General features: G+C 38.3%; 1 protein-coding gene across 1 annotated transcript; it reads left to right on the forward strand.

The window, feature by feature from the left end:
- Positions 1–2955: 2955 nt before the first annotated feature.
- LOC134286291 (uncharacterized) lies at positions 2956–6967 on the forward strand. Its single transcript, XM_062847892.1, has 3 exons — positions 2956–2978; positions 5057–5303; positions 6293–6967. Exons 1-3 carry the CDS (start codon positions 2956–2958, stop codon positions 6689–6691), a joined length of 669 nt encoding a protein of 222 aa, XP_062703876.1. The 3' UTR covers positions 6692–6967.
- Positions 6968–11653: the final 4686 nt, after the last annotated feature.

Consider the following 11653-nt stretch of genomic DNA (forward strand, 5'->3'; position numbering starts at 1 on the left):
TATTACTTCCATACTTTCCTTCTCTTTCCTATCCCAACACATGGTGTACACACCAATTCCTTCTCTACTATGTTGACATGTTGTTCCATTTGTCGGAGTAACTATTTCAAGCAGCTGTGACCTACAATCTATAATTTGCATATTTTGTTCTGAAATTAGACTTAAAATACTGTTATTTATGTATTCGTATAAATTCTAAATATTTGTTTAACACCAAATGTGGTGGACCGAAGATAATAATCTTCCTACATCACATGTTATACCAGATTGTCAAATAGACTGCGACGAGTCTCCTTCATCTTATTTTTTCAATGCGGACTCAAACCTTTTTTTCTTTGCTTATCCCTTTATCATGGACGGACTGAAGATTTACTTCCTCCATCTCATGATAGACTGGATTGCCAAATGGACTGAGACGAATCTCCTTCATCTGGTCTTTTCAATGCAGACTAAAACATTTAGTTTCCTTTGCGTTTCCCTTTATCATGGACGGACTGAAAATTCACTTCCTCCATCTCATGATAGACTGGATTGCCAAATGGACTGAGACGAATCTCCTTCATCTGGTCTTTTCAATGCAGACTGAAACATTTAGTTTCCTTTGCGTTTCCCTTTATCATGGACGGACTGAAAATTCACTTCCTCCATCTCATGATAGACTGGATTGCCAAATGGACTGAGACGAATCTCCTTCATCTGGTCTTTTCAATGCAGACTAAAACATTTAGTTTCCTTTGCGTTTCCCTTTATCATGGACGGACTGAAGATTCACTTCCTCCATCTCATGATAGACTGGATTGCCAAATGGACTGAGACGAATCTCCTTCATCTGGTCTTTTCAATGCAGACTGAAACATTTAGTTTCCTTTGCGTTTCCCTTTATCATGGACGGACTGAAGATTCACTTCCTCCATCTCATGATAGACTGGATTGCCAAATGGACTGAGACGAATCTCCTTCATCTGGTCTTTTTTCTCGCAGACTGAAACGTATAGTTTCCTTTGCACATCCCTTTACCACAGATGGACTGAAGCTTCACTTCCTTCATCTCATGGTAGACTGGATTGCCAAATGGACTGGGATCAATCCCCTACATTTGGTCTTCTTTTCATTTTAGCCTTTTCTTTGCGTTTTCTTTTACTGAACTGAAGTTTCCCTACCACCATTGTATGGTGAACTGAAACTTTTCATCTTTTGGTGTTTAACGGATCACAAATCACATTCTCCAAAAAGACTGGGATTGCTTCATACCCAATATTCAACTACAAAAACGAACTAGAACTTTCGAAAAGTTCCCACCATTTCCTGTGTGATCTCAGACTAAAATTCTATGAACTTGAATCTCTTAAAACCTGCTCTATTATGAATGGACTAGGATGTTCTATCCACTTCATTTATTCGTTTATTATATCTTCAAATATACTAGAAGCGTCATTATTCAATGGATCAATGAAACCAACTTTTTTTTTTTTAGCATTTGCCGTGTATAAATAAAGGAGGCGCCTCGCTAATGGACATAAGCATCATGACAGCGATGGAGTCATATTAAATACACTAGGCTACGGTGGCGCTATCTGTTTATTCCATTGCGACCGTTTTAGTTGTTTCAGTGATCCTTTGGCTTAAACTCTAGACTTTCCCTAGAAATCTATATACTATTTTTCTTTATTTCGTGATGAGAACTGGATCTCAAGTGCTTTTATCAAATCTTCGATCAAACATTACGATTTGATTTTCTTCACTTTCATCTATGAATATGGAGTTTGCTGGCAGACTGAACCCAAATATTATTGACAATCTTGTCCAAAACTAAATCCTTTCTTTTCCAGTAATGTATATTTTTAATTTTTTTTTTCTCGGACACATAAAACCTTAAAATTTTGATTTTCGCCTTTCCTCTAATTGGCTCTTAAGTGCTCTATGAGCACTTCCAAGTTATTCACTGAGAGTTTCCTCCAAGGTTTTTCTCTATCAATGACCATTTTGAATTTATATATCCTGTGGCAAATTAAAAGACACTTCATGTCCAAGGAAGTTGAGGAAATATACATTACGAAACATTCTTGGATCGACCGGGAATTGAATCCGTCACCTTCAGCATGGTCTTGAAGAACACGTTCGTGCGCTTACCGCTTCGGTTATATGGGCACATAAATCTTTCAATTATAATTCAACATTCATCAAAACAGGACAAAAATTAGAAAGTTTTCAACAAAGAACTTTTTTATATGCATATATTTTTTTTTTTCCGGCGCAACAAATTTCTATTCCTTATTTCCACAAAACAATAACAATGGAATCTTACTCTCAATAATAAGCAGTAAACCATTTCCGTGTCCGTGTTTGGTTGTCACATCAAATTCAAGCTAAAATGTATACAACCACATTTTTTTTTTCATGATAATTTGAGCTATTCATTTTCCATTTATTACTGCGCATCAAACATTTATGATATTTTTTTTTTTTACTGATTAGCGACTATATATCAATATGAGAAATAATTTCCTGAAAAGTTCTCTTTATAAATTTACTGTTATTAAAAATAAGTTGTGTGATGAACTTCTCAGTTCTGACCATTAATCCATTCAACTATCGATACAAATCGATAATCCATGCATATCTACTAGTAATTTGTAATAATGTAGTAATGAGAATGCTAGAAATACAGATCGCTACATCCCTTAACAAATGAATTTTTTGAATAGTATTGATCTACCTTAAGGAACCTTGTTTCAAAATTAAAACTACTAAACATCGCAAGCAAACTATTTCAAAGTTTGTAGCTTTGGAGTAATATTTCCGTGCTTTCGTAAGTCAGTTGTTGATAAACACAAATAAAATACTTGATGGTTATCTAAGATACAAGACATTCTAACAGTATCTTATCCATACATAAAACTAAGTGAAGACAAACCAGTAGAAAATATTCATTTATGAAAACTGCTTTTTTCATAGATGGCTCAGTACTTCTACTCAACGTAACGCTGTTTTAATCAGCATCGTATATAAACAAACTATTGTGAATATTTTATATGCGTGTATAAAATCAGCCTCAGTGCTCTTTAATGTTACTGTCACAACTATTTTGTCTTGGAAAATAATATGCGATGTCCACGGTCGCTCTGTATTAATCAGTAAACTCGTGCCTTTTTCTATGCATCTTATCAACCGTATGTCCTCTGACAGCTTAGGAAAAGTTTCTTGTGTCCACCAAACTACTCCAGAAAAATGACAAACCAAAACATGCACCGGTTAGAATAGCACACTGTACGTATAGAAGAACGTAAAGGAATATTTTTTTTTCTGCAAATTTCCTTTTATGTAGTAGTCTTTCCACTATTCACTATGCTATCCAAAAAATTGAAATTGTGGCAAACTCCATTTTGCGGTAGATCAACTGAATCAGATTCTTTCCGTAACTGTTTGTGTAGTCTAAATTAATTACAAATTTACTCACCTGATTTCTTACCACGAACAACATTATCCGTTGACTTCAAATCTTCAATTAAATAGTTCTACCACTATCAGGTCACATCACCATCATTCATCCTAATAAGGCCTCTGTACGTGCCAGTAATAATCTGTTACGCTTGTTGGACTACCTACTACCTGTACATCTCCCTCGAATGGCTAACTCGGTCCCTCCACGAGTCGCGCATAGCACAGTGTTGATCATTGCTGCAAAAAAATCCGTTTAATTTTTGTCCACACAAATTATAGTTAATACAGGTTAATACTTCCCCTCAATTAAGAAAACACAGCATCGTGAGATTCCGGGATCCCATCCTCGTCGCCAATGTAGTATTGTATAAAACACTGTTTGTAGTTTGGAGTCTGATACAGAAGTGATGTTTATTGTTTGTTCAGCCAATGTCATCCTAAGCACAGCCTGCTACAGTGTTCAACAACTAGCAATGACTAAAATAAACTGATCGAATTTTATATCGACAAAAGCACATACGACCTATTCAAATCGAGCTCCAGATTTGACCACTTTTGACAGATAAATTTTGGCAGGTTGTTTGGCTCTGTTTGTCCCTATAGAGGCTTGCATCAAAAACATAACCTCATCAAATTCTCATACGATTTGTAAACATTGCCCTCAAATTTTTTTGAGGGCAAGGACGGCTTTATGGACCGACGCCGAAGGAAAGAAAAAGAAAGAGACAGTGATGACGTCAGCGTGCAAGCGCTCATTCGTTTTTCGAGAGTGACAAATATTTTTGTTTGCCAGGTACACCTTGGTCAAAATTTAACTGTCAAAAGTGGTCAAATATTTGGCATTGGTCAAAGAGTGTCATACTAGCGATATTACCTATAGGAATACAGTTTTGGTGTAATAACTGGGCCCTGGGCTTGGATTCTATCTTCCAGGAAGCTTGGCCGATGTACTTTGCAGTAATGATTGGAATACAGTCAGTTTTTTTTTTACGTTTTCATTTACTGTAGCTGAATGTTGTTGAGTATGACGATTTCGTTCAGTGCACCTATGGGAAGCGAATACCGCCGACGGCGGATATCATAATCAATATGCTTGTAGTTGTAAGATACTATTGGATACAATGTTTACTGTTGTTGTTGATAGCCCTTTTGAAGAAGAAATACAATCACCTATTGTTGACATGGGATATAAATAATACGAAGCTAATAAACGTGATCATTCGAAAGTTGAACAACAAACCTGGTGTTTAGTTTATTTAAGTTGGCGACGAAGATAAAGTTCGTAGTGCGGTAGTGCGACGGCGTTACAGCCTAATAGTTGGCAGTGTAAATAATCGGTGATAGAACAAAAGCGGTGCATCGAACATTCAGTGCGAAAGGAGCCATTGGTCGCGAAGTGAATTCTAAAAGCCAATTTGGCCAAATTTCGGTCGGTGGAAAAGCTATTCAGGCAGTGAAAATTGTACGGGGTGCGCACAAGGTGAGATCTTGTCCGGCGAGTTGTGCAATGGTAGAAGAAGTTATTAGGAAAGAGTGCTAATCGGAGTTATTTTGTTTCCATTTTGGGTCAGCCGGTCGTGTAGCGACGCCGACGTGTTGTTTGTTCAGGGTGAAGCTGGTGTGAAAGCGGTGGCTTAGCGAGGTCGGAATCTGTTGACGGAATTCTAGCTGGTGGTTTTGCGGATTGTGAGGTGCATACGGTGTTTGAGAAGTTTCGGGGTGCTGTAGAACGTCGAGCCGGTAGTAGGACCGGGCACATCAAGCAGACGGCCTTCGGTGGAACGGATCGGTTAATTGAAGGAACTGTGCAACGAGGATTGTTTTCGAACCGAGTCTCGGACATCTTGGAGAGTGGTTATAAGGTACGTGGTTTTTCTCTATTCTATTGTTTTTCCTTGCTGTTGCAAATATTCATACCTTTTTATTCTGGTGCAGTCAACAATGGCGTTGATCGGCACGATTGATCCGTACGTGCCAGGCACGAAATTCACTAACTATGTGGAGTTAATAGACTACTTTTTTTCATCAAATAACATTGCGGATGATCGCAAGAAAGACATTTTCTTGAGTTGTGCGGGTCTGGCAGTTTTTGAGGAGCTCAAGCTGTTGTACCCAGCTACCGACCTCAAAACACTATCGTACGCGGAAATCACTAAAAAGTTAAAAGAGAGATTCGACAAAATTGATTCGGAGATAATGTTACGATACAAATTTCGTTGTAGACGCCAGAGTCCAAGTGAAAGTGGCGAAAACTTTATTTTAGCGGTGAAACTTTTAGCAGAATCGTGTGATTTCGGTGCTTTTCGAGACTCAGCTATTCGAGATCAGTTAGTTTTTGGTGTTTACAATAGGGAATTACAGAAGCGGTTGCTTAACGAAGAAGACCTCAATGTCCGTTCCGCGGAAAGAATAATTAAGGGTTTTGAAATGGCGAATAGTAATACGCAGTACTTCCACTCAGAATCAGGCGAAAATCATGGCGTAGTCAATTCGGTGAAATATAGGCTCGGAGATAGGCAATCCAGGGCGGATAGACATGATCGCAGCCGGAGTAGGTCTATGGACAGACCCTATTATAGGAATCAGGGTTCTCGGAGTAATTACAGGCAAGATTACAGGAGGTATGAAGGACGTTCGAGGTCGGGCCACAGGAGTTCGAGTCGAGGCAGATATGCAAATTTTGTGTGCCATATTCAAAAAAATTGCTATCGGTACTTAGACAGCCAGAAGAGTTCCGTAAAGTTCGTGAAGGAAGTACATACGGAGAAGGAAGATGAAAACGCTGCTGGAGATGTTCACGATTACTTCAAACGGCTTCGAGTACAGTATGACTCCGATACTGAGGAAGAAGATCGCCATCGGGTCAACCCTCGTCTCGGCCCACAAGGGGCAGGTGAGAATTCAGAATAGCCAGACTGGACGAAGGCGTAATAGTACGCTCCAGGTTCAGCAGCCTAACTGTGAGCATGGGAAAACGCAGCCAAACCGAGAGGAAATGGAGGGATTGCAACAGGACGAAACGCAACAACGAGGATCAAAGAGAAGTCTCACGGAACGGGATGATAGCGAGGATGAATTCTACGGGTTCCCGTCCAGTGCAGAGCAACCGTTGCCAGCAAGTAGTGAGTTGCATCCCAAATCCTTGCAGCAGCAGTTAGGACAGCATTCTACATCTCAAACCTCAGTGCTACGAAGATCAAGCAGATTAAAAAAGAAGAAAATTGACGACGCTTTTGTCTATACAAAATGAACTAAAATATTTATACAATTTAATGAAGTATGAAATAATATTTTGAACTTGTACATAAACTTTCTTAATTCAATCAAAGGGGGAAGGTATTGTTGAGTATGACGATTTCGTTCAGTGCACCTATGGGAAGCGAATACCGCCGACGGCGGATATCATAATCAATATGCTTGTAGTTGTAAGATACTATTGGATACAATGTTTACTGTTGTTGTTGATAGCCCTTTTGAAGAAGAAATACAATCACCTATTGTTGACATGGGATATAAATAATACGAAGCTAATAAACGTGATCATTCGAAAGTTGAACAACAAACCTGGTGTTTAGTTTATTTCAAATGTATAAGCAATGGCAAACAGTACTGTAAAAAAACAGGTTTTTATATCCTTCAAAAGAAGAATAATAAAGATGTTGACAAGTCCAAGGCTTGTGCCGTATCTCCTGTGTGGTCCAATGACCACACGTATTTATACTACCTTAGGTAGACATAATGAATCATATCTAGACATTTAGGTACTGTCAGGAATAGTATTTCATGTAGGTAGATATCCTATGCACACAACCATTAGGTAGACACTACAGTCCTTTCTACTTTAGAAAACTTCAAAAAAATAACATTCATCACCAAATAATGATAGCACAAAAAAACTGACGAGTCCGTCACTTTCAAAAAACATATCTGTTCGCTAACAAAACTACAAAAACAAAAGGACGATTTCGCTATCCCAACATCGGCAACTTTACCAAAAAAGTACAAATAACACAAATCCATTCACCAAAACATAACATATGACAATTCCGCCACAAAAGAACAATTTTGTTCACCACAAAAAATAACATTTCGTTATTACCAAAACAACAAGACATGTTGGCGTTGGCACCGGGGCGCAATCTTCCAATTGGCAGCACGATCGGGGTGTGGTGTTCCTCTTGTGGTGGGACTAGACCAAATACTTACTGAATGCAGCAGCACTCTTGTCCACAGCTATCGCGATGATGAATCGACGATGATCAGGATGACGAAACCCACAATCGTTTCACGGTACCGTTGCGAAGGGATACGGTATTACATTCCGTGCGTGCCAACCAACAGACTAGACGGAACGCGTTACTTCGAACACCGATACTACTCACTCAGGGTAGGAGGTTCAAGAAGGAGAATAGTTAAAATCGAACGTCCAAATCGTGTGTGTTAGGATTTAGGCCTTTCTAGACTCATGCCATCGTTACTCGCATTCGGAACCTTGGCGTACCAGAGTGAGAAATAAATGCCTTCACACTTGAATCTAAATCGAACTGGCCTTTTCTAGACTCATGCCAACGTTCTCGCATTCGGAACCCTAGCTTACCAGAGTGAGAAAAAGTTCGATAGATTCAATGATTTGGGACTCGTCTAAAATCGTGTGTAGAGCACTTAGGCCTTTCTAGACTCATGCCAACGTTACTCGCATTCGGAACCTTGGCGTACCAGAGTGAGAAATAAGTGCCTCTACACTTGGATCAAAATCAAACTGGCCTTTTCTAGACTCATGCCAACGTTTCTCGCATTCGGAACCTTGGCTTACCAGAGTGAGAAAAAGTTTGACCGATCCAATGACTTAGACTTCCACGATTCTAAATATCAACACTTTAGAAGGATTGAATTATCCAATCAAGTGATCAGAATAATTTAAGCTTCGCAAGTGCAAGTTCAGGATCAAAGGAATTTGAGTAGCAAAATACTTATCCGGGAGGTATCCAGTGTGGAGTCCAAAAACAAAACTGACTGTCGTCTTTATTGATCTTCCTCTTTTATAGCCGCAGGGCCTACCAAAAATTACACATGATCTTTCCTGAAAGGATGATGAAATAGCGGCTCTCGTTACGATCTACACATTTACACTTTCAGTACGTGTTTTAACATGAATATATGAGCGGCCTGATTTCTAGAATGATCTTTCGCGAGTACATGGTTTTTCGTGTTTTCACAGGAGAAATATTTTCTTCTCCGAAGAGAGAATTTTCCTGAATTTGAGCAATCTCTCTAGCTACATGATTTGATTGTATTTGTACAGAATTAGATCTACCATTCATATTTTGCACGATCCCGATGCTCAGCTGGCCTAATTTTCAAGATCAAGTTCAATGATGGATTTTGATTACATTTAGAATGCTACCGATCTGCTAGGCTATTGGTATGGTTTCCATCGAGTGTCGCTTCAGATTGTTTATTCTATCATGCTGCTCAAAGTCAGTCGAGTCCCTCAGCCGCATAGCTTTTGCTTCGTTATGCTGATAAACATTGCCGCTCTGCTCTACGTTTATAATCGCGGGCCCTATTATATTGTGGTAGGTCATGATTGTTCGAATTTGATTGGGGTTTTATGATGCGGCTCGCTTGCTTAGTTGTAGGAAATGGTTGGAAAGGAGTTCGTTCCGAATTGTGTGGATTCAAATATACTTCACGCTTCGCGTTCGTAACAAGACAATTTTGTCAATGCAACATCGGCCAAAAAAGAACATTCTGTTCACAACATAATGGCAATTCTACCATAAAAGAACAATTCCGTTCTCCACAAAAATAACAATTTGTTATTACAACAACCTGAAAACCAAAAGGAAATAATTTCAGAATAACTCAAAAGAAATTACACGTTCCTTGATCCTCGTCGCCACTTTTATATCCTTCAAAAGAAGAATAATAAAGATGTTGACAAGTCCAAGGCTTGTGCCGTATCTCCTGTGTGGTCCAATAACCACACGTATTTATACTACCTTAGGTAGACATAATGAATCATATCTAGACATTTAGGTACTGTCAGGAATAGTATTTCATGTATAGGTAGATATCCTATGCACACAACCATTAGGTAGACACTACACAGGTCTTAAAGTCATCTGATATAGTTATACCACAAACGAATTCATCTAATGTTCAGCATATAAATTAAGTTTTCCAATAATTTTGAGGTCACTATTCAGTCACTTTTTTATTAATTTGATCACTAAAGCCACTATTATTTTGCCACCCGAACGCTACCAGCCCTGCCTGCTAGATACCAGTTACTGCTGCAGCTAGTACTACTACTACTGCTGCTGGTATAGGGCACTGCATTGTTTTGATTTTGTATGGGATTTTGACGTTTCTTGGCCTTGTTGTTTACAAACTCTCTGTAAGAGTGAAAGAGAAGGAGAGAATTTTATGCAGTGCCCTATAGATGGAAGAAGTGAGCAACATACTTGGTTTTTACAGTTTTTACACAGGTTTTGAGTTTAATTTCGTTCTAGTATAAACATCTGTTATTTGTGCAAGCATAGTCAAAAACATGCAAAGTTCAATTAACTATTTATGGTCCTACAGCACCAGCACCCCTGAAAAAGTTCGCAGCAATGAATCCAACACCATGTATATAGCCTTGCTGATATATGCATATGTATATGGTAAGTGGGGGCAGGATGGGTCACCTAAGAAATGGACCCCTATAACTGTCTGAAATCTGAATATAAATCGCATTTCTCTGTATTCTACCACGACTCTCAGATACACTAGTCAGCTATGATATAAAAGTATAGAAAGGTCATATAGTTTGAAACCTGCTTCTTGACAAGCAATTTTCAAAACATGACCCATCTTGCCCCACCTCATTTTTACGGGGGCAAGATGGGTCAGCTATCAGAAAACTCGATTTTTCTCCAACAAAAAATACTATATCTTCTATTTTTTCTCTATACATCTAAGCTTCACAGACGTAAAGATTACATGAAAAAAGTGTTGAAACATCGGAAGATTATTCTCAGAACTAGAAGATTTTTGTTCAGGTAGCCATGATCGGACTTTGAAAACCTATATTTTTTGTAGGAAAATTTCAAAAATAGTTTCACAAACTCTCAGTGCTCTAATTGCTTCGATAATGTAGGTCACAGAATAGCCTTTCAATGAAGAATAAAACATTTTCAAAAACTATGCAAAGATACCGAAAAATTAGGGTGACCCATCTTGCCCCGTCTACACAATACACGTAGTTATATGGAATGTATACACTCCAAAAATTCTTCACGTCAGATTTACATGAAAACATATGTAGTTCTCGTCCACCACACTATTCATGTAACTTTGACGTGATTCACAGGTGGAGGTACTCACTGCTGAGTGATTTAGGTTCACCTGAACTTCATGTAGATGCTACCGGATTTTCATGTGAAACCTGCAGAAGCTGTTAGGCTTGTCGCTCCATTCCAATAGTGATAATTAAAGATTATGTTCCGGGAAAGTGAAAAGCATTAAAGGAGAGAATGTTTTACAATTCGTTCTATGTATTTAAATAAATAAATGAATAATTATATTTAATTTGATGCGCTCGTCACAATAAACAAAACTTCTTCGACTATGCCAAACCATTATCGAAACCGCAGCCGAAATTGTCATCCTGGGTTGCTTGTTCAGTTTATTACTACAAATTTCCTGAAAAATACAAACCAAACAAGATAAAAAAAATAGTTATCATTCAATTGGATCGATTTATAACTTACCCTTTTATGTTTAGCTGATAGATAAAACACTGTTGTTTACTTGCTGACTGACATACGCTCTCGTTGACGCCATCTTGACCACTCGCTTTGAAGAGTCACTCGTTTTATTTTCAGACCGGAAAATCATGTAACTTTGACCTGAATTCAACGTCAAAGTCACATGACTCTAAGTAAAGTTTACATGAGTCATGTGAATTGGTTGTAAACAACAAAATTGGGAGGTTACGTGATTTTTCACGTCAATCGGACGTGAAGAATTTTTGGAGTGTAGCATAAGGAGTATAACGAAAAAATATTTTATTTTTTTCTATGCAAGGAACGTAAAGAATTTTCAAAACAATATATCACTTTTTTGTGTATCCACTTCGTTCATCTGGGAAAATTATTGAAAGATTCAAAAAATATATAGTACGTTTGAAAACGGTACTGACCCATCTTGCCCCCTGACCCATCTT

The sequence above is a fragment of the Aedes albopictus genome, chromosome 2, assembly GCF_035046485.1.
Source record: "Aedes albopictus strain Foshan chromosome 2, AalbF5, whole genome shotgun sequence".
Classification (NCBI taxonomy): domain Eukaryota; kingdom Metazoa; phylum Arthropoda; class Insecta; order Diptera; family Culicidae; genus Aedes; species Aedes albopictus.